The sequence below is a fragment of the Lepidochelys kempii genome, chromosome 1, assembly GCF_965140285.1.
Source record: "Lepidochelys kempii isolate rLepKem1 chromosome 1, rLepKem1.hap1, whole genome shotgun sequence".
Taxonomy (NCBI): domain Eukaryota; kingdom Metazoa; phylum Chordata; order Testudines; family Cheloniidae; genus Lepidochelys; species Lepidochelys kempii.
In genome coordinates, this window is record NC_136380.1 from 150,239,033 (window position 1) to 150,265,628 (window position 26,596).

The 26,596-nt window shown below is 42.0% G+C and overlaps 2 protein-coding genes across 13 annotated transcripts in view; one reads left to right on the forward strand and one right to left on the reverse strand.

Moving 5' to 3' along the window:
• The window catches only part of DMD (dystrophin), a 1,937,833-nt gene that overhangs the window by 1,889,332 nt on the left and 21,905 nt on the right, over positions 1-26,596 (reverse strand). The window lies entirely within an intron of this gene.
• On the forward strand, positions 11,074-12,730 carry LOC140905288 (myb/SANT-like DNA-binding domain-containing protein 7). 2 transcript variants are annotated; one of them, XM_073328327.2, is made up of 3 exons: positions 11,074-11,155; positions 11,252-11,660; positions 12,248-12,730. In XM_073328327.2, the coding sequence occupies exons 1-3, from the start codon at positions 11,078-11,080 to the stop codon at positions 12,331-12,333; spliced, it is 573 nt and encodes a 190-aa protein (XP_073184428.2). In that variant the 5' UTR covers positions 11,074-11,077; the 3' UTR covers positions 12,334-12,730. The 2 variants fall into 2 exon arrangements, with proteins under 2 accessions (XP_073184428.2, XP_073184419.2); XM_073328318.2 differs by having other exon boundaries at positions 11,074-11,660.

Here is a 26,596-nt window from a genome sequence, read left to right on the forward strand (position 1 = left end):
ACTAGCAGGCTGACTGTAGTGGGTTTGAGGCTTTGTGGAAGAATGGAAGCTACCTGAGAAGAAGAATAAGAAGTTCCCAAAAGCAGCTAGCTGGAAAAGCAGCAGCAGAATTCTAAAGGTCACCATGGCAATGGCTTTAATAGCAGTGCAATCAGCAGCACTAACTGACAGCACTAACAGCCAGCAGCAACTGCTGTTACACCTGAAGCAGCAGTTACAAAAATTCTGGCCTTGACAATCACCATCCTTAACGTCATCATGATGTTCACGATCTGATCAACATGATCAGAAGGACCATTAAAATGAAACACAGGGAGCTTGGATAGGAGTATATGTCTGATTTTTCCATCTATCATTAAGGAGTGTGTGGGTCTGTCTGTAAATAAAGCTGGATGCCTGTGTTTTGAGTTAAATATCCCCTACCCATCCTGTGACCACTTGGCCAGTGCTCACAGGATATTAAAAGTTTACATGTTAGATGTTAAATATGGAGATATTAAATGTTAACTATTAAATATTAACTGCCAAATGTTGGTACTGAGTGAATAATCCTTCCTATGTATAATTCTACTGTGTTTTAATATGTTTTATGTATTCATTCTTGCTTCTATTAAATATACAGTAACAACTTTTTTTTAAAAAATAAATAATTCTTATATTTTCAACAATTTCTGCTTGTATGTGTCAATCATCCTTTATTAATGATCTGGATTATGGGATTAATTGCACCCTCAGCAAGTTTGCAGATGACACTAAAATGGAGGGAGAGGTAGATACGCTGGAGGGTAGGGATAGGGTCCAGAGTGACCTAGACAAATTGGAGGATTGGGCCAAAAGGAATCTGATGCGGTTCAACAAGGACAAGTGCAGAGCCCTGCACTTAGGAAGGACGAAACCCATGCACCACTACAGGCTGGGGACCAACTGGCTAAGCGGCAGTTCTGCAGAAAAGGACCTGGGGATTACAGTGGACGAGAAGCTGGATATGAGTCAGCAGTGTGCCCTTGTTGCCAAGAAGGCCAACAGCATATTGAGCTCAATTAGTAGGACCTTTGCTAGCAGACTGAGGGAAGTGATTATTCCCCTCTATTCAGCATTGGTGAGGCCACACCTGGAGTACTGCGTCCAGTTTTGGCCCCCCCACTACAGAAGGGATGTGGACAAATTGGAGAGAGTCCAGCGGAGGGCAATAAAAATGATTAGGGGGCTGTGGCACATGACTTACAAGGAGAGGCTGAGGAAACTGGGGTTATTTAGTCTGCAGAAGAGAGGAGTGAGGGGGGATTTGATAGCAGCCTTCAACTTCCTGAAGGGGGGTTCCAAAGAGGATGGAGCTAGGTAGTTCTCAGTGGTGGCAGATGAAAGAACAAGAAGCAATGGTTGGATATTAGGAAACACTATTTCATTCGGAGGGTGGTGAAGCACTGGAATGGGTTACCTAGGAAGGTGGTGGAATCTCTATCGTTAGAGGTTTTTAAAGCCCGGCTTGACAAAGCCCTGGCTGGGATGATTTAGTTGGTATTGGATTGGACTAGATGACCTCCTAAGGTCTCTTCCAACCCTAATATTCTATGATTCTATGGAAAGCTGTATCCGTGTCCTTTCAGGGGTTAGCAAGACTAACTTGCTCTGGGGAGCCATCTGTGGATCAGAGACAGGCCTCTGGTAACACCCTGGCAATTCCTTTAGGGTGGGCCACAACCTTGTTACCCTTTAGTTAAATTAGAAGCATTATCATAGGCTAATTTAATTTAATTTAAAATTTAGGGTAACAGTTAGGCCTCAGCTGGAGTACTATGTCCACTTTAGGGCACCTCTCTTCAAGAAAGATGTGAACAAATTGAAGAGTGTCCAGAGGAGAGCAACAAAAATAATAGAAGGTTTAGAAAAACCTGACCTAGGAGGAAAAGTTGAAAGAATTAGGCATGTTAAGTCTAGAGAAGAGAAGACTTAAGGAGGACATGACAACAGTCTTCAAATATGTAAAAGGTTGTATATAGAGGATGGTTATCAATTGTTCTCTATGTCCACCAAAAGGTAGGACAAGAACTAATCAACTTTATCTGCAGTAAGGGAGATTAAGGTTAGATATTAGGAACACATTTTCTAACTCTAAGGCTTGTTAAGCACTGGAACTGGTTATTTAGGGAGGTTGTGGAAGCCCCATAATTGAAGGTTGTTGTTTTTTTAAGAACAGGTAGACAAAACACCCATCAGGGATTGTCTAGGTATACATAATTCTGGACTAGAGGACCTCGGAGCTCTTTTAGGTCTGTAATTGAGTAACCAGGGAGGTTGAAGTGTTCTCCGACTGGTTTTTGAATGTCATTCAAAAGAAAAGACGCAATTCTTCAACAAAAAAACTTCAAAAACAGACTCCAACGAGAAACTTCAGAACTGGAATTAATTTGCAAACTGGACACCATTAAATTAGGCTTGAATAAAGACTGGGAGTGGATGGGTCAAGACACAAAGTAAAAACTATGTCACCATGCTAACTTTTCCCCAACTGTTACTCACACCTTCTTGTCAACTGTTTGAAATGGATCATCATGATTATCATTACAAAAGTTTTTTTCTCCTGCTAATAGCCCACCTTAATTGATTAGTCTCGTTAGAGTTGGTACGGCAACACCCATTTTTTCATGTTCTCTGTATATATCTTCCTACTATATTTTCCACTGGATGCATCTGATGAAGTGGACTTTAGCCCATGAAAGTTTATGCCCAAATAAATTTGTTAGTCTCTAAGGTGATACAAGTACTCCTCATTCTTTTTATTAAAAGTAATTAATTCAGGGAAGAATAAAATGTGATGGCCGGTCAATGAGTGTGATGGAAAGGGTAGCATGATCTATAGGAGAAGACAGTGAAGGCAAAAATAAGCAAGAGCTTCAGGAAAAGGACCTCAAAATTAGAGAAGTTTCAGAATACAGAGGACTGAGTGAGAATTGCAAGGGTGACCATGTGACAACATGCGCTACAAAGAAATTAACCTGGAACCGTCCACTTTTCTTTATGTGATCTGAGAGAAAGATGCACTATGATGGAGAGAAATGATGGAGATATACAGTAAGGCTATATATACAGTGAAGGGTTAATCACAAACAAAACTCCTTGAAATTAATCTAATAAGTGAATACAATGCCCTCTATTTATCTTTGGGTTTCTGTAGTGCCAAACAGTAAAGTATCTCAGCATTTCTTAGGTATTAAATCTGTTTGGTGAGGTTCCTAATGTATTTCAGAAATGTTTCTGTTCTCACCTCCTTTGATGCTATCCTTAGGGGAATATGTATATATTAAAGTCATCAACACATATTAATTTGTAGTCTATTCTCAAGTTCACAGATACCACTAGCACAATAGATACAAAATTCTTAAACACGTATATTTATGTACCTGACTTTCAACTGATTCCTACAGAAGCAAATTTACCAATTAACATGTAGCCTGTTAACAACTGTCAATTGACCTAACTGTAGTATCCAAGGCATGCAATTCTTTTCAGATAAAGTAAATATGTTAGTCTTCTCACTCACATCTATATACTAGACTAGTCAATAGAGTTCCTATCATGGCCTAGGCCTTTTGAATATAGCTGCTGTCAAATGTATGGAAACTGTTTTAACTAGTCCACCTTTAAAGACACATTGTTTAAAACCAGCATCAAGAAGACTTTTCATAAAACAAATTTCAATTACAAGTAACAATTTTAATGTCTTCTGTAATGAAAAACAACTTAAAATGTTAAGCTGTCAGATGCCAGCATTCAATGAGGTTATTTGCCTCTGCATTACCACTCAGCTGGCTAATTTTGATATGGGATGAAAAACAGCACAAATCTACTGTGTTAAATTTCTGAAATTACCATTAATTTAATGCATTCTCTACTGTAAATTAATTAAAATGCTGCTGCTTCTTCAAGTTGTTCGTTAGCTGGCATACAACTCTTTTTGTACCTGCATTTTCTGAACAACCTATCCTGAAGGACGACCAATCACTCTCACAGATCTTGGGAGATAGGCCAGTCCTTGCTTACAGACAGCCCCCCAACCTGAAGCAAATACTCACCAGCAACCACACGCCACACAACAGAACCACTAACCCAGGAACCTATCCTTGCAACAAAGCCCGTTGCCAACTGTGCCCACATATCTATTCAGGGGACACCATCATAGGGCCTCATCACATCAGCCACACTATCAGAGGCTCGTTCACCTGCACATCTACCAATGTGATATATGCCATCATGTGCTAGCAATGCCCCTCTGCCATGGACATTGGTCAAACTGGACAGTCTCTACGTAAAAGAATAAATGGACACAAATCAGACGTCAAGAATTATAACATTCATAAACCAGTCGGAGAACACTTCAATCTCTCTAGTCATAGAATCATAGAATATCAGGGTTGGAAGGGACCTCAGTAGGTCATCTAGTCCAACCCCCTGCTCGAAGCAGGACCCATCCCCAATTAAATCATCCCAGCCAGGGCTGTGTCAAGCCTGACCTTAAAAACTTCTAAGGAAGGAGATTCCACCACCTCTCTAGGCAACGCATTCCAGTGTTTCACCACCCTCCTAGTGAAAAAGTTTTTCCTAAAATCCAATCTAAACCTCCCCCACTGCAACTTGAGACCATTACTCCTTGTCCTGTCCTCTTCCACCACTGAGAATAGTCTAGAACCATCCTCTCTGGAACTACCTCTCAGGTAGTTGAAAGCAGCTATCAAATCCCTCCTCATTCTTCTCTTCCGCAGACTAAACAATCCCAGTTCCCTCAGCCTCTCCTCATAAGTCAGGTGTTCCAGACCCCTAATCATTTTTGTTGCCCTTCGCTGGACTCTTTCCAATTTATTCACATCCTTCCTGTAGTGTGGGGCCCAAAACTGGACACAGTACTCCAGATGAGGCCTCACCAATGTCGAATAGAGGGGGACGATTACGTCTCTCGATCTGCTCGCTATGCCCCTACTTATACATCCCAAAATGCCATTGGCCTTCTTGGCAACAAGGGCACACTGCTGACTCATATCCAGCTTCTCGTCCACTGTCACCCCTAGGTCCTTTTCCGCAGAACTGCTGCCTAGCCATTCGGTCCCTAGTCTGTAGCTGTGCATTAGGTTCTTCTGTCCTAAGTGCAGGACCCTGCACTTATCCTTATTGAACCTCATCAGATTTCTTTTGGCCCAATCCTCCAATTTGTCTAGGTCCCTCTGTATCCTATCCCTGCCCTCCAGCATATCTACCACTCCTCCCAGTTTAGTATCATCCGCAAATTTGCTGAGAGTGCAATCCACACCATCCTCCAGATCATTTATGAAGATATTGAAGTCCCTCGATTTCTGACCTAAAAGTGGCTATTCTTCAACAAAAAGACTTCAAAAACAGACTGCAACAAGAGACTGCTGAATTGGAATTAATTTGCAAATTGGATACAATTAACTTAGGCATGAATAAAGACTGAGAGTGGATGTGTCATTACACAAAGTAAAACTATTTCCCCTTGTTTATTCCCCAGCCCCCTTCCTCAGACATTCTTGTCAATTGCTGGTAATGCCCCACCTTCATTATCACTACAAAAGCTTTCCCCATCCCTCCCTCCCCTGCTCTCCTGCTGGTAATAGCTCATCTTACCTGATCACTCTTGTTACAGTCTGTATGGTAACACCCATTGTTTCATGTTCTCTGTGTATATAAAATCTCCTCACTTTATTTTCCATTGCACGCAGCCGATGAAGTGAGCTGTAGCTCACAAAAGCTCATGCTCAAATAAATTTGTTAGTCTCTAAGGTGCCACAAGTCCTCCTTTTCTTTTTGTGGATACAGACTAACACGGCTGCTACCCTGAAACCTGAACAAACATGGAAACTCCTAAAATGTCATCTTAAATTTCTCTACTTTCAAATCAATATATTGTTTAAAATTACGTTTCTATGCAGCAGTAGCCTTTTTATTTCTTTATTTTTGCACACAGTACAATAAGAATTACTTTAATATAGACTTTCCATGTGGTTTGTTTCTTTTATAATGCCAAATAGGCTAAAACCATGCCATAAGTGTTAATCAACAATCCAAAACAAATTTTGGATATGATCCAATGCCTTTACATGGGGAGCTTTTCCACTGATTTCATGGAATATTGATCAAGCTCTTAAAGACTGCTTTCTGCCCTTATACGTGCATTTGTGCCCTTAAACATCCCATTGCTAGAGGCAGTCCTTAGAAATAAAGTTTATAGTCCTTAGAAATAAAATGGGGAGTTGATGTAAAGACAGAAACAAACTATTTCTACTGTCTGAGCTGTTCTTTTACAATACAGTCCACTTCTTAGTCCTAAGAAGGAAGCACTTTCCATTGCCAACAGCGAACAGCAATTTTCACAGTTGCCATTGCCACCGATGGTTGCATGTGCTGGTTACATCTCTTATGACAAGTGCTCACTTAAAGATTCTAATGCCCATCTCATCCTATTATTCAGGTGAACAACTCCAGAATGGAATTTCAGCTGAGAGCTCTGTGCTTCCGCTATTACTGTGAATCCTAGCATGGGAAAAGATCTTCATGTCTTTTGACAAATTAAAGCCAAATCAGGCACAGCAAATCAAACGTGCCTCTGCGACAGTACTACCCATAACAGCTTAGACAATAAGACACTGATTCTGTGTCGCTGGAGGACACAGAAGTATTTATTAAACAGCAGAAAGGTGTTCATATATCATATCACAGCCTCAACAATTTTCTAAATAGGACTAATCAGACAGTTAGGTTTCAGATAAAAGAATGTCCAAACAAGTGGCTGTTGTATATTTGTTTCTCAGCGACTAAAACTGTTTATTTCTAAAGATCTTTGGCATATAGAAATAAAAAAATGTATTATCATTCAAAATGATGTTCATGTCGCAACAAATGGAAAAAACAGTGGGGAGGGAGGGTGAATTAACTTGGTTAATATTTAAACATCTCAATACAATTCAAGAAAGGAAACAAATTATGACTGAATGAATCATCATACATTACTGAAAACAAATATTAGGTATTTGTAGAAGGCTTATCCTTGGTATGTTTAGTTTTAACAATGGAGAAGATAGTCTGAACACAAGAATTTTCATCTCATAAGGTCTCTTACAATTGCTCACAAAAGCAAAGTGAGCCTTTTTAATATTTATGCATTCTTCTAGGAAAACTCTTCTGGTGCCTACTGATGAACAATATCTGCAGCATCCACATAATTCATGATTTTTTAAAAATAAGTTTATCATTTTCTAATTATATTCACAATTCTCTATCAATTAAAGTTAATAACCATGATCAGACATAGCATTTTATTGATCTCATAACTACACATTCAAGAAAAGTATAAGCAAACAGGACACATTATCTGATCCTATCCCCATTTAAGTTAACGGCAAAACTCAAATTTACTTCAAAGGGAGTGGGAACAGGCCCAAGTTGCACCGAGCCACATGCATTGGTGGATTTCCTTTCCCTTACAGTATATTGTGGAAATGCTAAATGAGTGGTTTTCTACTTTTACAGCTAAATCATCTACCCTCATTGTCTACAGATGCAGCTGGGTGAGAGTGGGGTGCACAGGAGGGTTGCCACTGCCTGATACAGAACCAATTTTTGGTCTGTCGCAGGCCAGGTGTACTTTATAGTGTGGTGGATGTTTTAGAATAGGTACTCTGGCTATGGCCTCTAGAAGTTGAAGCGCAATAGTGCTCCAGCCGGAATCCCTACTGCCCTAACATATTCCTACGGGGGTGGGAGCTGGATACGTCATGCCAGCTAGGGACACTGCCACAGATTAGTGCAAAGGGATGGGATCACAGGATTTTTTTTTTTTAAATAGGAGGGAAGGGACAGAAAGAATCTCACTCCTCCTGAGCTTTCTTTCCAAGGGGGGATCTACACACAAACTTGCACCAAAGTAACACAAACTCTGAATTCAAAACAATTTAACTATTTCAGTCCAACCAAGCCTGCATGTGGACATTCATATCTTGCAGAAACCAGTTTGAGCCAAACTGACTTAATCGGAAGTACATGTGGCCACACACAGGTTTGCGCTAAAACAACTAAAAGCAGGTTTAGGACACTGATTTACTTCAATGCCTGAGAGTTTGTGGGATGACCAGCCCTAAGGCACTTCATCATGATCACTTTAGTCAATCATAAGTCCTGAAGAGCAACAGCATCTTCCTTCTGAGCTCAAGTGAGTCACTTCAGTGACTCATCTGGTCTCTGGCTCTGATAAAAAGTGGCTTCACCTTCACCAGAGACCAGGTCTGACACACATTAGAAGAGAAAAGTAACATGTCACCACGCTATCAGTCCCAACCACAAAAAACAAGGGTAAGCATTGCCAGCACAGAAGCTAAAGTACATGTCAGTTTTTCAGGTCATTGGACAGCTGCCCACTTAGAGCAGAAGGGAATGAAAATTAATAGCTCTCCTGAGGGAAAATATACAAATAAAGCCAGGGAAATGTATATGAATCAGCCTATAAAATAACAATAGTTCTTACAGTGTTAGTTTGACCTGACATTTCAGTTTCCTTTCAATACACCCTGTGCTGCAAAATGTCTTGGATTGAATTTCAAAAGGCAGGTTTTATTAGGTTTCCCTCACTTACAAAGACTTGCTGTCACTTCTTAGTAGCTTTATAATGTTTCTCTTGAAGAAGGCAGTCATTTAGTTGCCAGATCACGCTAATGCTAGCTGGTTTAGAAATCATTATAATTTTAATTGTTGATGCTACAGGAGGGAAAACAATTTTACAACAATGTATTAATTAAAAACAAGTACCAACAGCCTTAATCACACTGTCACTAGGATATGGGTGTTCTATGCTATATTCATGCTGTTCCTTCTCAAGCATCTATCAAGAGACTATGCCTGGAAACTGACCAGCTGCTAGGTCCTATCTGTTTTTATCCATTAGGTCTAACAATATTCATCCCACAATTACATAAATAATTTAAGGTTATCCAGTTTCTAATTGCATTTTTAAAAACACTGAAACACTAAACCATATGCCTTTTAAATCTTTAATTTGCAACTATCTGTTAAAATATTTTTCCACACACAATGTTATCGAGTATGTGTGGTTTCATTTATCCAGTAGCAATTCTATCTGAGCACAGTTGGACTTGCCTTGCCGTGCCTTCAATTTTTTGCCTCCTGCTATAAAAAGAAGCAAACACTAGAATATACAGAGTACATGATCCTATTGGAGTATGAAAATGGTGCAGAAATGCTCTCTCCAAAGACCTGAAGATGTTTTACAAGGGTGACCAGATAGCAAGTGTGAAAAATCGAGATCAGGGTAGAGGGTAATAGGTGCCAAGGTAAGAAAAAAGCCCCGAATATCAGGACTTTCCCTATAAAATCAGGACATCTGGTCACCCTGTTTGACTTCAAACTACACCATTACTTTTCTCAAAATATCTGGCCACCCTATAACTATACTCTTTCATGCTATAAGTGCTGTGTTTCTCTACCCCATTAGTTGAGTTCCATGCGGTTTTAGAGAGGCCTGGGGAAATAGCAAGTGAATATTCTTTTTGGGAGTGGTGCCACTATTACCAGCTTCAGGGGAAACAAGTTGTGTGAGGGCTCTGGCTGCATTAAAGAATTGTTTGGATTTTTAGGACAAAGTGGTTCCATCTTATTTTATTTTATTCAATATCTTCATAAATGATCTGGAGGATGGTGTGGATTGCACTCTCAGCAAATTTGCGGATGATACTAAACTGGGAGGAGTGGTAGATACGCTGGAGGGGAGGGATAGGATACAGAAGGACCTAGACCAATTGGAAGATTGGGCCAAAAGGAATCTGATGAGGTTCAATAAGGATAAGTGCAGGGTCCTGCACTTAGGACAGAAGAACCCAATGCACCGCTACAGACTAGGGACCGAATGGCTAGGCAGCAGTTCTGCAGAAAAGGACCTAGGGGTGACAGTGGACGAGAAGCTGGATATTAGTCAGCAGTGTGCCCTTGTTGCCAAGAAGGCCAATGGCATTTTGGGATGTATAAGTAGGGGCATAGCGAGCAGATCGAGGGACGTGATCGTTCCCCTCTATTCGACATTGGTGAGGCCTCATCTGGAGTACTGTGTCCAGTTTTGGGCCCCACACTTCAAGAAGGATGTGGATAAATTGGAGAGAGTCCAGCGAAGGGCAACAAAAATGATTAGGGGACTGGAACACATGACTTATGAGGAGAGGCTGAGGGAGCTGGGATTGTTTAGCCTGCAGAAGAGAAGAATGAGGAGGGATTTGATAGCTGCTTTCAACTACCTGAAAGGGGGTTCCAAAGAGGATGGCTCTAGACTGTTCTCAATGGTAGCAGATGACAGAACGAGGAGTAATGGTCTCAAGTTGCAGTGGGGGAGGTTTAGATTGGATATTAGGAAAAACTTTTTCACTAAGAGGGTGGTGAAACACTGGAATGCATTACCTAGGGAGGTGGTAGAATCTCCTTCCTTAGAGGTTTTTAAGGTCAGGCTTGACAAAGCCCTGGCTGGGATGATTTAACTGGGAATTGGTCCTGCTTTGAGCAGGGGGTTGGACTAGATGACCTTCTGAGGTCCCTTCCAACCCTGATATTCTATGATTCTATGATTCTATGATTCATCTCCTTTATTTGGATACCTCTGATGCTACAGTACAAAAGACCTAACAGCATCTCCTTGATCATGGCCTGATGTCTGAGCCCTGGTCTACACTAGGACTTTAGGTCGAATTTAGCAACGTTAAATCGATTTAAACCTGCACCCGTCCACACAGTGAAGCCCTTTATTTCGACTTAAAGGGCTCTTAAAATCGATTTCCTTACTCCACCCCTGACAAGTGGATTAGCGCTTAAATCGACGTTCCCAGCTCGAATTTGGGGTACTGTGGACACAATTCGATGGTATTGGCCTCCGGGAGCTATCCCAGAGTGCTCCATTTTGACCGCTCTGGACAGCCCTCTCAACTCAGATGCACTGGCCAGGTAGACAGGAAAAGAACCGCGAACTTTTGAATCTCATTTCCTGTTTGGCCAGCATGGCAAGCTGCAGGTGACCATGCAGAGCTCATCAGCAGAGGTGACCATGATGGAGTCCCAGAATCGCAAAAGAGCTTCAGCATGGACCGAACGGGAGGTACGGGATCTGATCGCTGTTTGGGGAGAGGAATCCGTGCTATCAGAACTCCGTTCCAGTTTTCGAAATGCCAAAATCTTTGTGAAAATCTCCCAGGGCATGAAGGACAGAGGCCATAACAGGGACCCGAAGCAGTGCCGCGTGAAACTGAAGGAGCTGAGGCAAGCCTACCAGAAAACCAGAGAGGCGAACAGCCGCTCTGGGTCAGAGCCCCAAACATGCCGCTTCTATGATGAGCTGCATGCCATTTTAGGGGGTTCAGCCACCACTACCCCAGCCGTGTTGTTTGACTCCTTCAATGGAGATGGAGGCAATACGGAAGCAGGTTTTGGGGACGAAGAAGAGGAGGAGGAGGAGGAGGTTGTAGATAGCTCACAGCAAGCAAGCGGAGAAACCGGTTTTCCCGACAGCCAGGAACTGTTTCTCACCCTAGACCTGGAGCCAGTACCCCCCGAACGCACCCAAGGCTGCCTCCTGGACCCAGCAGGCGGAGAAGGGACCTCTGGTGAGTGTACCTTTTAAAATGCTATACATGGTTTAAAAGCAAGCATGTGAAAGGATTACTTTGCCCTGGCATTTGCGGTTCTCCTAGATGTAGTTCTAAAGCCTTTGCAAAAGGTTTCTGGGGAGGGCAGCCTTATTTCGTCCTTCATGGTAGGACACTTTATCACTCCAGGCCAGTAACACATACTCGGGAATCACTGTAGAACAAAGCATTGCAGTGTATGTTTGCTGGCATTCAACCAAAATCCGTTCTTTCTCTCTCTGTGTTATCCTCAGGAGAGTGAGATATAATTCATGGTCACCTGGTTGAAATAGGGTGCTTTTCTTCAGGGACACTCAGTATAGCCCATTCCTGCTGGGCTGTTTGCCTGTGGCTGAACAGAAATGTTCCCCGCTGTTAGCCACAGGGAGGGGGGAAGGTTGAGGGGGTAGTCACGCGGTGGGAGGAGGCAAAATGCGACCTTGTAACGAAAGCACATGTGCTATGTATGTAATGTTAACAGCAAGGTTTACCCTGAAAGAGTGTAGCGACTGTTTTATAAAATGTGTCTTTTTAAATACCGCTGTCCCTTTTTTTTTCTCCACCAGCTGCATGTGTTTCAATGATCACAGGATCTTCTCCTTCCCAGAGGCTAGTGAAGCTTAGAAAGAAAAAAAAAACGCACTCGCGATGAAATGTTCTCCGAGCTCATGCTGTCCTCCCACACTGACAGAGCACAGACAAATGCGTGGAGGCAAATAATGTCAGAGTGCAGGAAAGCACAAAATGACCGGGAGGAGAGGTGGAGGGCTGAAGAGAGTAAGTGGCGGGCTGAAGACAGGGCTGAAGCTCAAATGTGGCGGCAGCGTGATGAGAGGAGGCAGGATTCAATGCTGAGGCTGCTGCAGGACCAAACCAGAATGCTCCAGTGTATGGTTGAGCTGCAGCAAAGGCAGCTGGAGCACAGACTGCCACTGCTGCCCCTCTGTAACCAACCGCCCTCCTCCCCAAGTTCCATAGCCTCCACACCCAGACGCCCAAGAACGCGGTGGGGGGGCCTCCAGCCAACCAGCCACTCCACAACAGAGGATTGCCCCAAAAAAAAGAAGGCTGTCATTCAATAAATTTTAAAGTTGTAAACTTTTAAAGTGCTGTGCTTAAAGTGCTGTGTGGCATTTTCCTTCCCTCCTCCACCACCCCTCCTGGGATACCTTGGCAGTCATCTCCCTATTTGTGTGATGAATGAATAACGAATGCATGACTGTGAAGCAGCAATGACTTTATTGCCTCTGCAAGCGGTGATTAAAGGGAGGAGGGGAGGGTGGTTAGCTTACAGGGAAGTAGAGTGAACCAAGGGGCGGGGGGTTTCATCAAGGAGAAACAAACAGAACTTTCACACTGTAGCCTGGCCAGTCATGAAACTGGTTTTCAAAGCTTCTCTGATGCGTACCGCGCCCTCCTGAGCTCTTCTAACCGCCCTGGTGTCTGGCTGCGCGTAACCAGCAGCTAGGCGATTTGCCTCAACCTCCCACCCCACCATAAACGTCTCCCCCTTACTCTCACAGATATTGTGGAGCACACAGCAAGCAGTAATAACAGTGGGAATATTGGTTTCGCTGAGGTCTAAGCGAGTCAGTAAACTGCGCCAGCGTGCCTTTAAACGTCCAAATGCGCATTCTACCACCATTCTGCACTTGCTCAGCCTGTAGTTGAACAGCTCCTGACCACTGTCCAGGCTGCCTGTGTACGGCTTCATGAGCCATGGCATTAAGGGGTAGGCTGGGTCCCCAAGGATACATATAGGCATTTCAACATCCCCAACAGTTATTTTCTGGTCTGGGAAGAAAGTCCCTTCCTGCAGCTTTTGAAACAGACCAGAGTTCCTGAAGATGCGAGCGTCATGCACCTTTCCCGGCCATCCCACGTTGATGTTGGTGAAACGTCCCTTGTGATCCACCAGAGCTTGCAGCACTATCGAAAAGTACCCCTTGCGGTTTATGTACTCGCCGGCTTGGTGCTCTGGTGCCAAGATAGGGATATGGGTTCCGTCTATAGCCCCACCACAGTTAGGGAATCCCATTGCAGCAAAGCCATCCACTATGACCTGCACATTTCCCAGGGTCACTACCCTTGATATCAGCAGATCTTTGATTGCGTGAGCTACTTGCATCACAGCAGCCCCCACAGTAGATTTGCCCACTCCAAATTGATTCCCAACTGACCGGTAGCTGTCTGGCGTTGCAAGCTTCCACAGGGCTATCGCCACTCGCTTCTCAACTGTGAGGGCTGCTCTCATCCTGGTATTCATGCGCTTCAGGGCAGGGGAAAGCAAGTCACAAAGTTCCATGAAAGTGCCCTTACGCATGCGAAAGTTTCGCAGCCACTGGGAATCGTCCCAGACCTGCAACACTATGCGGTCCCACCAGTCTGTGCTTGTTTCCCGAGCCCAGAATCGGCGTTCCACAGCATGAACCTGCCCCATTAGCACCATGATGCATGCATTGGCAGGGCCCATGCTTTCAGAGAAATCTGTGTCCATGTCCTGATCACTCACGGGACCGCGCTGACGTCGCCTCCTCGCCCAGTATCGCGTTGCCATGTTCTGGTGCTGCATATACTGCTGGATAATGCGTGTGGTGGTTGATGTGCTCCTAATTGCCAAAATGAGCTCAGCGGCCTCCATGCTTGCCTTGGTATGGCGTCCGCACAGAAAAAAGGCGCGGAACGATTGTCTGCCGTTGCTCTGACGGAGGGAGGGGCGACTGACGACACGGCTTACAGGGTTGGCTTCAGGGAACTAAAATCAACAAAGGGTGTGCCTGTACATCAAGGAGTATTTCAGGCAGGACTGCACGGAGGGTTCCAATAAGAAATAGTGCACCTAAGTTATCGTTGTTATTGGAACAAGGAGGTTAGCCTGGCCTCTGATTGATACATGGCTAGATTAACCTCGCTGCGCCTTCTCTGTGACTGACTGCAGTGTGATCTAGACAGGGGAGGAGGAAAATGAGTACAAAACAAATCTGGTCTATTTCTTGTTCTGACCCACTCCATCTATCCTTTACATCTTTGGCTGGCAGCAGACAAAAAAGGCGCGAAATGATTGTCTGCCCTTGCTTTCACGGGGGGAGGGAGGGTGGGAACGGGGTCCTGACGATATGTACCCAGAACCACCCGCGACAATGTTTTAGCCCCATCAGGCATTGGGATATCAACCCAGAATTCCAATGGGCAGCGGAGACTGCGGGAACTGTGGGATAGCTACCCACAGTGCAACGCTCCGGAAGTCGACGCTTGCCTCGGTACTGTGGAAGCGCTCCGCCGAGTTAATGCACTTAATGCACTTAGAGCATTTTCTGTGGGGACACACACACTCGAATATATAAAACCGATTTCAAAAAAACCGACTTCTATAAATTCGACCTAATTTCGTAGTGTAGACATACCCTGAGGTATCTGCCGAGTGTGAGTCCTGTACATCCCAAGCAACCAGGGACGTGGTGGAGTGCTCTGAAGGAAGCCCGGTGCTCCTGTGGAGGTCAGTCAGTCTGTGTTTGTAGGCCTTATGTTACACTACAATCAATGTCCCTTTGCCAGCATTTGTAGCTGCGTTCAGGATCTCAGCAGGGCCTCATTCTCATCTCTTCTCCGAGGTAAGCAATGTGAAAGTGACAGGGCTTTAGAGGGAGGAATAAAATAGGTAGTTTGGGAACCACAAAGGAAACTCCCAACCTCCTAAGAGGAAATGTTCTTGAATTTGTTCAGCCATTCCTCTGCTCTGGATGTACTAAAACAAAGTATTACAGAAGGACACCTACCTTATTTCAATCATTGTAAGCGTTCCTACCCTATGTCAACTGATTTGGGCTTCCCTGCTACATTTGGCACTTCCTGTCATGCAGACAGTCAAACTTGCAAGCTGAATGTTCTACCTGTGACTGATGAGACAGTTTCCGGCAGGTTGGATTTTCTCTACAGCTGTCTTCACCTCTCACCTGTTTTTCTTCTCTTCAGTTCTCCAGTGTTTGTTTATTTTCTTAACCCACTGAATTGACTCCCTCTTTCCTTCTCCCATTCCTTTCTCCCCTTCCTCCTTTTTTTTCCTGTACATGTTCTCTCCTCGCTTTGCATTGAACTACACGAGCCCAAGAATTTTATTCTTTATTTCTAAGAGAACTATTTATCATTGGAACTTTTATTCTGTCCTCTTTAAGCAGTGTGCTCTTAAGGCCCCTTCTTGAATTAATCCTGGGGTAGCTTCTTTACTGCTGATGAACTGGTCACAGTCCTAGACAGCTCACCCTGGGATACTGGTTGACTGACTTGATTGATAAAAATTGTGTTGTGTCTTGGCTAAGGCCAAGAGAGGCCATAAAGAGATGAGTGGAGAACAAGACAGCTAGCTCCTTGCTTTGATGGTCTGTTTCCAAGGCAGGCATCTACATTTGTTTCAATGAAAGAGGCTAACAACTGAAGAATCTCCATGCAGTAGTGGATGCTGCTGTGTAGTGATGCTCCTGTCCTGCTTTCAAAACCCGATCAGCCTTCCTCAGACTGAACGTTCTGTCAACCCCAGTATCACTGCAGTGCCCTCACTAATAAGATTTAAATCACTACTGGTGACTCGTGAAGCCTCTTCAGTCACATCAGGCCAAATTCCACCTACACATGCACAGTTGAAACAGCATGGTTGCACCCACATGACTGAAAAGATAATTTGACCCAGTATTTTTAAACAAGATAGCTTCCCTCATCCCATACACATACTTTTAAAGTTATAGTTAAAGCTTTCCAAAGCCCTGAAACTACTTTCAATCATATTTTTGAATTATATTATTTCTGAACACAGACTGACCGTCAGATCAAAATGTGTGACACACCATACTGTGAATGTGAAAGGGGACATAAAACTGATTTGGACAATTGAGAAGAAGGCTAAAGAGCAGTCACTGAATTGGCATACTGCCTAGTTTATACCTTCTCAGGGGAAGTCTCTCCCCTATAAATTTAATCAGCTTTATAAACAGTATGTGTCTCAGCACATGAGTCTTCTACTTAGAAAATGCAAACATTGAACTCAAAGTGCAGGGTATAGATTCACCTTTCAAATAATCAAGATTTGTTTAATCATGAATACACAGTGTTTGACTGTGAGCTATGGTAAGGTCACAAAACTCAGACTGATCAGGACAGTAGCTGATGTCAAAGCAGGTTTTAGGAGGAGGAAATTGAAAAAAAAAGTTCTCCTTAATCTAGCAACTCACATGCTATCAGAAACCATTACTGAATTCATTTGCAGAAAACTTTGCTATCAATAAATACTACTTGATCATATGCAGCAGTTCAAATTAATACTACCAAAACATTACTTTATTAGTAACATTTTGACATCCTAGAATGGAAGACACTGCAGATGTGCAAATACTTAACATATTAATGAATTTAGGTTCAAGCCACCCTTATGAAGTAGGACATTTTCATCCCTAATTAAATACAGGGAAACTGAGACAAAAAGAAGTTAAGGGATTTAACCAAAGTTGCATAGAGGACAGTCCTCCACCAGTAATATATATAGCTGGTGTTACTTTCCCAATGCTGTGGAGATGAGTGAAACTGTTTGGGAGGAAATAAATTGTGAATGAAAAATGTGAAAGAAAATTGGGAGTTCTTGAAGAAAAGTTTATTAGATGGCCACAGTCCAGAGAGGACATCTTTGGCTAAAAACCCATCCTGGTACAGTGGCAAATTGAAGGCAGCAATAAGAAATAAAAAGGCAATATAAAACAAATGGAAAAAAGAGGAGGTAGATAGCAATCGGAATAAATTAGAAGGTATGACATATAGAAAATTGATTAAAATGACCGGAGATAATATAGGCTCCAGGGAACGTACCTCAAAGAGAACAATGGCTGGGCTATTAGTTGGGAAAGGCCTATCTGCATTCCTCCAGCCAGGCTATTGAGCTTCTTTTTCTGAGTCTGGAGCCTAACATCTAAAAGGACATTAAGCCATGGAAATCCTTGCCTGGAGAGGAAGGGGGCATCTCAGACAGATGCAGAGATGGCATCAGGTTGTCAGTCTAAGGTGGAGAACATTTGTAACATTATCTGATTAAAATATGACCGTGCAAATCATTGTTGCTACCACTGTTATATAACTGCAATGAAACTTATACAAAGTGTGCCAAGAAGGTGTCAATAGAAAAGGTTAAGCAGCTTGCAGGCTAAATGACCCAGAGTCAACCTTTAGAGACATGTTAGAAAAGTATGTGAATGGTAATTAGGGTCACTGCATGCTAGATAGGCTAGAACTTTGAAATGCAAACCTGTATTGTTAGAGAATTAGAGGTGATACTAACTGTATGTGTTAACTTATATCTTGTTAGATATTAGCCAAGTAAACAGACAGTTACTGTCTGTCACTATAGCTATTGATTCAGAGATCAAAAAGTAATATTAACATTTACATGAACTGTACACATAGTAATATCACTGTATCCATCTCTCTTTGAAATGTAGAGCCTGTGAATGGTGGAAAAACAGGCAATTGCCTTATGTTAATCCATGTCGCTAATTACCGGTGATGCTTAGGAAACAGGTCTACTTCAAAGTCTCCATGATTACCTATTGTTCACCTAAGGATTCTGACCTGTCAAGAGGAGGTCTGGAACTGTATAAAAACCCCTTGGGTCGTGATCCTTTTTATCTCAGATCTGCTTAATGCTTCATGCTGGGGAAGCTTAAGTTATAAGGCTGAGATCTCCAGTCCTGACTGGATCACCTTGAATATGGACATTGGAGTATAATTTATGGACTAATTCTGAAAGAACCCTTTGCAACTACAAAGCTCACCATCTCTACTATGAATCTAATCTCAAGAACTGTACTCATGTCTGTACATATTGTGATCTTTTAACCAATACTCTCTCTCTCTTTTCTTTTTTAATACATTTTAGTTTAGTTAATAAGAATTGGCTGTAAGCATGTATTTGGGTAAAATCTGGAATACTCATTAACCTGGCAGGTATTATGTCCAATACTTTGGGATTAGTAGAATTTTCTTATATGATGAATAAGATTTTCAGTAATCCTCATCATATTTGAGTTTGGTGTCTGGATGGAGGCCTGAGGCTGGGTTACTTTAAGGGAACTGTGTTGTTGGCTTCTGGGTAACCGGTGAGGTATTACAGAAACTGTTTTGTGCTGGCTTGGTTAATCTAAGTATTGGAATATTCATCCAATATCCATCCCCAATCCTTTGGGGATTGTCTGCCTCATTCTTTGCAGTTCACCCTAATTGAGTGACCTCAATGCAGCTCCTCTGGGACTCCGATCACAACTTGTAGGATGTGTCTGAGCCAGCTAGGCTTGCCTAAGTTATGGGGGAATTGATAGGGTCTGCATCTTGGCTAAAGATTTACAGCCCTTTTATGGTCCTAACTCTTTTCCCTGCTTGCCATATACCTTTGGGCACATAGACAATAAGTTTATTGGAAGGAGCTGTTTTGAATCACGTTAATCAGCCACTGGTCACAGGCTCCCAGAGGGAAGGGTCTTGCAGGTACCAATTACAGTTGGGCCTTCCAAGTTAAGATGACTGGAAATGGGATCTGCCACTCCGAGATCCAGGCTAAGAGTGGTAGAACCATGGAGTTCCACCTGGAAAGAGATGTATCTGTCCACTGAGGGTGTGTGCCCATGTGAGGGACTGCAAGACATTCTATGGCATTGCTCAGCCTGTACCCATGCCAGGACGAAGGGACTACAGTTTTGAAGCTTGGTGATCAAGTCTATAGTGGGGTGAGCCTCAGAGCTCCACTCTGGGAGAAGGGCAGGTAGAGGCCTGTCACGTGGAAAGAGCACCTATGGGAAGATCACCGGTGCAGCTCACCTCTGAACCAGCACATCAGTCAACATGTTTTTATGGAAAATAGGTCTTGTCAAGCACCCTGATTTCATTCTTTGATGAGATTACAAGTTTGGTTGATAAAAGTAACTGCATAGACAGAACAGACTTTTGTAAGGCATTTTATTTAGTAGTGCACAACATTCTAATTAAAAAAATTAGCACTATACAAATCAATAAATACCTGTTAAATGGATTAAGGGCTGTCTAACTGACAGATGTCAAAAAGTAGTTCTCAGCGGTGAACCATCATCCAGTGAGGGATATGGAGTTCTGCAAGGACTGGTATTAAGCCTCAGACTATTCAACATTTTCATCAGTGATCCAGAATTAAATATAAAATGCTGCTTATAAAATTTGCAGGTGACGCAAAGATTGGCGGAGTGGAAAATATTGATGAGGACAGAACAGTGATGCAGAGATCTGAAATGCTTGGTAAACTGGGCCCATTCAAACAACATGTGTTTTAAGACAGCCAAATGCAAAGTTATACATCTAGGAACAAGGAAGCCAGGACACATTAAAGAATGGAGGACTGTATCCTACAAAGCAGTGATTCTAGAAAGGAATTATGGATCATAGCGGCCAAGCAACTCAACATCAGCAATGCTGTAGAAGAGTATGAAGGTGATGGAGGAGACCAATTCTACACATTTTAAAAAGCACGTTGAAAGATTTGAGAGGGTGCAGCAAAGAGCCACAAAACGATGTGAGGGATGGAGAAAATGCCTTACAGTGAGAGATTTAAAGAGCTTATCTGTTTAGTGTATCAAAAAAGAAGACTGAGCAGTGATTTGAAGTCAGTGCATAAGTACCTTCGTGGAGAGAAATACTGGGTACAGGGCTGGATTACCCAGTAGGCAGACTAAGCATGTGTTTAGGGCACCAGCAAAGCAGGGAGCACCAAAAAAAAAAAAAAGAGATTTTTTTTTTTTTTAAAAATTGATATTTGATATTTCAGAAAAAAGCATTGAAGTAGTCATCATGGGAAAAATCAGAACTTTGTTAGACTTCCTTACACTCCACTACACATTCTTCCCCCATTTTTCTGTTCTCTTTTTATTACTTATCCCCACCTAAACCAGGGGGGCATCCTACTAACGTAGATCGAAATAATGCGAGGAAATCAGATACTGTCATGTATTGCAATAAATTTATGTTTTATTATTGATATATTCTTCTGAGTTATACGTACTTGATTCAATTTTTCTCTTTCTTATATATATATATATATATATATATATATATATACACACACACACATAAAAATAGTGTATGTTGAGTAATTTGTTGTTTTTTTTTAAGTTCAAATAACTGAGATAAGGGGCAGGATGAAACGTAACCAACTGAGTGGAGCACAGAAACGTAAACTGGCAGAAGAAAAGAAACAAAAAACAGCGAAATTTTCCAAAATTTTCCAAAGCTGACATCATTTTTCAAAGCGAATCCATCAGAAGCAACATCTTCTCTCAGTAGCACAGACATCATTCTAAAACCTCTAGGTGTTTCAGAGACTGACCCTTCTTCTACTGGTGAAACAAACACCATTCCAGAATATGTGGATGTGTCAGAGACTGTAACTGATCATCCTACTCCTGGTGGTAAAACAGACATTGTTCTAGAAAGTGTGTATGTGTCAGAGATTAAACCTGCTCAAGCTGTAAATAATAGGAGAAAAGATCCTGGTATGTCGGTTGATTTCAATACCAATCATGTAGCTTACTGGATAGATCGTGGACCAAATGACTGTCAACACCACACTGGGCCATTTGAAAAATCACTTCAGACTTTTACCAATGGCAAACAAACAAGATATTGTCCACAAAAAAATATTTTTTGGCATGAAAGCGAATGGTGAGAAATACACCTGAGAATGGCTACTGTATTCACCATCAGCAGGGTCTGTGTACTGTTTTGTTTGCAAACTTTTTGCATATAAACCTTCAACATCCTGGTTTGCTGCAAATGGATTTAGTGACTGGCGGAATACTGTTTTACTTGAACAACATGAAAATAGCACTACTCACAGAGATTCAATGTTGACATATTTAAATCGAAGACAGGGCTTTGGATTGACACAAAAATTGGAAGAACAACTTAAAGGGGAGCGTGAATACTGGCAACATGTCTTGCAGGGTGTTATAGCTGTTATTCAAACATTAGCTGAATGTGGTCTGCCTTTCCGGGATCAAATGACACATTTGGATCATTGCAGAATGGAAATTTCTTGGGATTGTTGGAGCTTGTGGCTCAGTTTGACCCATTTTTAGCAGGCCATATCTCAAAATGTGGGAATCCTGGCAAAAGTAACCCATCATACTTATCCAAGACAATATGTGATGAACTCATTGGTCTAATGAGTGACAAAGTTCGTTCAGCTATTGTGGATGAAATAAGTACTGCTGGGTACTTCAGTTTATCTGTAAATTCTACACCTGATCTTTCACATATTGATCAATTGAGTATTGTACTATGATATGTGTCTCCCACAGATGGAAAACCAGTTGAACAATTTATAACATTCCTCAATTTGAAAAGCCACACTGGTGAAGAAATGGCAAATCAAGTACTGCATTATCAGTGCCAAGTTTGCAAAATAGATTTCTCAAAGTGCAGAGGTCAATCTTATGACAACGCTGCCAACATGTCAGGGCGTTATCAAGGAATGCAAAAGAAGCTTTTAGAACAGAACAAATATGCCATATTCATACCATGCGCTGCACACTCTCTCAGTCTTGTTGGCCGCAGTGCTGTTGATTGTTGTCCGGTGGCAATAAATTTTTTCTGCCTCAACACGCCAATGGGCAGTTCTTAAAAAACATATTTGGGCCATGATCGTGTGTTGAAATCTCCTTCTAATACTCGGTGGGAGGCACATGCAGTGGAAACAAGTGCAATTCTGGAGTCCTACTCAAAGATTATGGATGCATTAGAAAGTATAGCTGAAGAACAATCAGAAAAGGGAGAAACTATACAAGAGGCAGAAAACATTGCAAACAAGATGCAAGAACTAGAGTTTGTATTCATGTTGACTGTGTGGAATGAAATTTTACCACACAAGTCAAGCTCTCAAAGAAAAAGAATTGGATTTGAAAACATGTGCAGACTTCTGTCAATCATTAGCAGACCACTTACACACTTTTAAGAATGATTTTGAAAGATTTGAAGAGATATCAAAAGATATCTTGCCTGATACTAACTACACAGAAGCCCAGTCCCGCAAGCGAATCAGGAAAAAACAAGCAAATGAAAGCAGTGCAACAGAAACAGCATTGAATCCTAAAGACAAATTTCGTGTGTCTACTTACTACGCTATAATTTATACACTTGAAGCTCATCTGAAGAGGAGAGGTGAAGCGTACAAAGAAGTATCAAGTAGATTTCCTTTTCTAAATGATATGGACTTATCGGACGAACAATATTCACAAGGTTTCCAAAAGTAAGTTGACTCATACCCTGTTGACTTGAGCATGACTCTCTTTGGAGAAGTATGGCAGTTCTACTGTTATATGCGTGCAAAGTTTAATGAAACAGGAAAAATGAAATTCAGTCACATTGATCTTCATGACACAATATTGAAAGATGGAATACACTGTGTATTTCCAAATGTAGAGATCGCACTACGTATTTTTCTAACATTAATGATTACTAACTGCTCCGCAAAAAGCTCTTTTTCTCAGCTGAAAAGAATAAAAAACCCTCAGAGAACAACAATGTGTCAGGACAGACTTGATTCACTTTCCCTATCGTGTATGAAAGCGGACATGCTTTGTCGAGTCAGCTTTTCTGAACTTATCCAGAATTTTGCAATCAGAAAATCTAGAAAGAAGCTATTTTAATTTCAGCATACATGTAAGTTGTGTGTCATTTCGAAAAATAAAATTTTATTTTATGGTATAGTATTGTTTTTATTTTGAATTACATATGGGGGGGCACCATAATCTTTTCAGTGCTTAGGGCCTCTAAAGATCTTAATCTGGCCCTCACTGGATACTAAAAGGCTCTTCAATCTATCAGAGAAAGCCAGAACAAGAATCACTGGCTGGAAGTTGAAGCCAGAGAAACTCAAATTAGAAATTAGGCACATTTTTTTAAAAACTGTGAGAGTGATTAAGCACTACAACAAACTACCAAGGGAATTGGTGGATTTTCCATTTCTTCTTGCCTTCAAATCAAGACTGGATGCCTTTCTGGAAGAAATGGTTTTGACAAACACAAGTCATTGGGCTCAACACATGGCAACTGGGTGAAATGTAATGGCCTGTGATATTCAGGATATCAGACTAAATTATTTAATGGTCCCTTCTCTCCTTAAACTCTATAAATTGCACTGCAAGTGTGTGGCAGAGCTAGAGAACAAAACACAGATTTCCTGACTCCCATCCCTCTGCTTTAACTGCAAGACTGCTTTCCACCTCTTAGCTCAGAAAAAGAGAGTGCACTATAGAACAAAATACAGCAGAAATGGATCAATACAAATGCTAGTGGCTGCATTTTAATCACAAGAACCAAAGATTCCAGGATTTATTTTCAGAATACATCAGCGACTGTCCATTTGGGGCATTTGTGTTGGAGGGACATTATGTTAAGCAGGTGAATCAATTTCATTAGTAAATTGTTAAGTTCTAGGTGTATAAAGAAGGCTATTAGAGAACAGAGTGCTGTGACACAAAGGCCCTAACTAGTGAATGTTTATTCAAAGATTTATTTTTTTCAGGAGTTCCGAGATTTCCCCTCCCACCTCCATGTTTTGGGGGAAAAGGAACTTTTTAAAAGAAAACGTTAAAATTTATATTAGTCTGGATTTACGAAGGTCAGTTTTGATATGAAGCAAATCTGACAATATATCACAACAGAGATCTAATTACTTGCACTAAAAAGGAAATCGTGTTACTTACAATACAAAGCCACATGTATGCAACTTGATTAGATAGATAGACCAACCCTAACCAGACATCTGGACTTTGTGGAAGCATCAGATAATAGACTAGGGTGACCAGTCAGCAAATGTGAAAAATCAGGACAGCGGATGGGGGGTAATAGGAGCCTATATAAGAAAAAGACCCAAAAATCGGGACTGTCCTTATAAAATCAGGACATCTGGTCACCTTATAATAGACACAAAATTGAATCCACGTCACAGCTCCAGTCCTTCCCTTCTTTTATGTCCACGACTTTTGCCCTGTTCACTATTCAAACCACAGACTTTTCATATATATATATATATATATATATATATAAACCTACCACCACCACCAATGATACAAAGACAACAGGATAATTTTGTTCATTCAGATTCAACAAATATTACAGTAGCCTGTTGTGAGCTACAAATAGCTAAAAAATCAAATTTCATCAGCAACTCTGTCAAGCTGCATTCCAAACTCAGTTTACCACTGCAGTGAATACCTAGACATTTATCTTCCCTAGCTAGGTTAATCTTGTGTTCCATAATTATCATGACTGTCATAAACTCTTTGAATTCTGTTCCTGCAGTTTAGAATGCTGCCATTTTTTGGTGAAACTGAGCATAAAGAAGCACTTCTTGTGTCTAGCTGAATGTCAGCAAGCAAGGATTAAAAATATCTTGCACTTGAGATTGTGCTTCACTATAGAGTTTTGCAAAGCTCAGCAGCTTTGGTTTGGAGGTGGTTCTGTTCATCTTTATCTAGAGCTGTAACCCTTACAACTTGCAAATGATCTTAGTTGATTAGATAAAGTTGCCTCAGTAGTTACAGTATCCCCAGTGGGAAAAGAGTGAAGAGTACTGTGAATATTGGGGTAGCCAGGCCCACCGACGGGGGGAGGGCAAACGGAGCAATTGCATAGGGGCCCAGGTATCCAATTGCTCAGCTAGCAGGAGTGGTGGCCCGAAGCCCTGAACTCTTTTAAATCACCCAGGCAGGCTGCAGGGCTCCTAGAGGCATGCGGGTGGCACCAGCGGCAGCAAAGGCAGTCGGTTGGGCACGTGGGAGCCCTGGCCGTGCCAGAAGAGCACGCCCAGCAGTGCAACTGGCAGCTCCCAGCAGCTCAGCCCATTCACAATTCTGCCCTGGAGCCCGGAATTGCTATTAGCAGGCCTGAGGGTAGCCTTATCCAGGGCAAAACTGACAGGTGTTTATGGGTGACCTCTGCATTTATATATGTACTTATGTTATTTGCAGGATGTGCCTATTACAAGCCTCTAAATGCATTTACAGAAAAACAGCCAAACGGTATTAGGGAATGCACACAAAATACTGTTCTGTAGCTAAACCAACCCCTTCGTAATCCAACTCAGCGGGAGCCTGGGTGGCCAGATACAGCAAGGCCTCAACTACACCTGAGGGCCAAAAGGCTCTGTTTGCACAAGAAGAAAAGGGGGGCAAATCCAGGAATCAAGGGGCCCACTATGAGAATGCCCTGACCCCACCTCCCAGATATACAGGAGATGGAAGTATCTAGGATTACATGCTTGATTGTTCCAAGTGATCCCAGGTGTCAGAGTAAGAAACTAAGAGAGAGGAGGTCCATCATTCACACAGGTCACAATCATAGAACAAACTCAGGTCTTTGTCATTCCGTGGAGGTGGTAGAGGGCTCTGCCTTCCCTGCAGCCACTAGATCTCTCAGAACCCAGTTTAACCTGACTCTACTTTTTACTCACAAAACCAACAAACAAATATGAAGTGGACATAACAACTAAGTGGGAGTAGCTCCCAAACTTATTTTTCTCCCTAACAAGGACGTTTTGTTTTTTTTTTAATTAAAGGACATGACGGAGTCAGTTCTTGGTTCCACTATAAATTTCTTGTGTGACCATTATGTCCCTTAACCACTCTGTACACCTCCGTTTTCCCACCTCTAAAATGAGAATGACAACTTATCTACCTGACAGGGATGATTTAAGACTAAATGTATTCATGTTTGTAAACCCTACTAAGACCTCTGGATGGAAAGCCCCCCACTGCTTCTGCTGAGTATGATTATGACTGTTTAGAAGGAGGGAGTGTGTGTGTGTGTGTGTGTGTGTGTGTGTTTGTCCTACTGTCTTGGATTTCCCTCTCTCAGAA

Bases quoted from the DNA above. Each gene is read 5' to 3' on its own strand.
- LOC140905288 (XM_073328318.2), top strand. From the start codon at position 11,078: ATGCAGAGCTCATCAGCAGAGGTGACCATGATGGAGTCCCAGAATCGC. The intron at 11,661-12,247 runs GTGAGTGTACCT...TTTCTCCACCAG, and splicing joins AGGCGGAGAAGGGACCTCTG to CTGCATGTGTTTCAATGATC.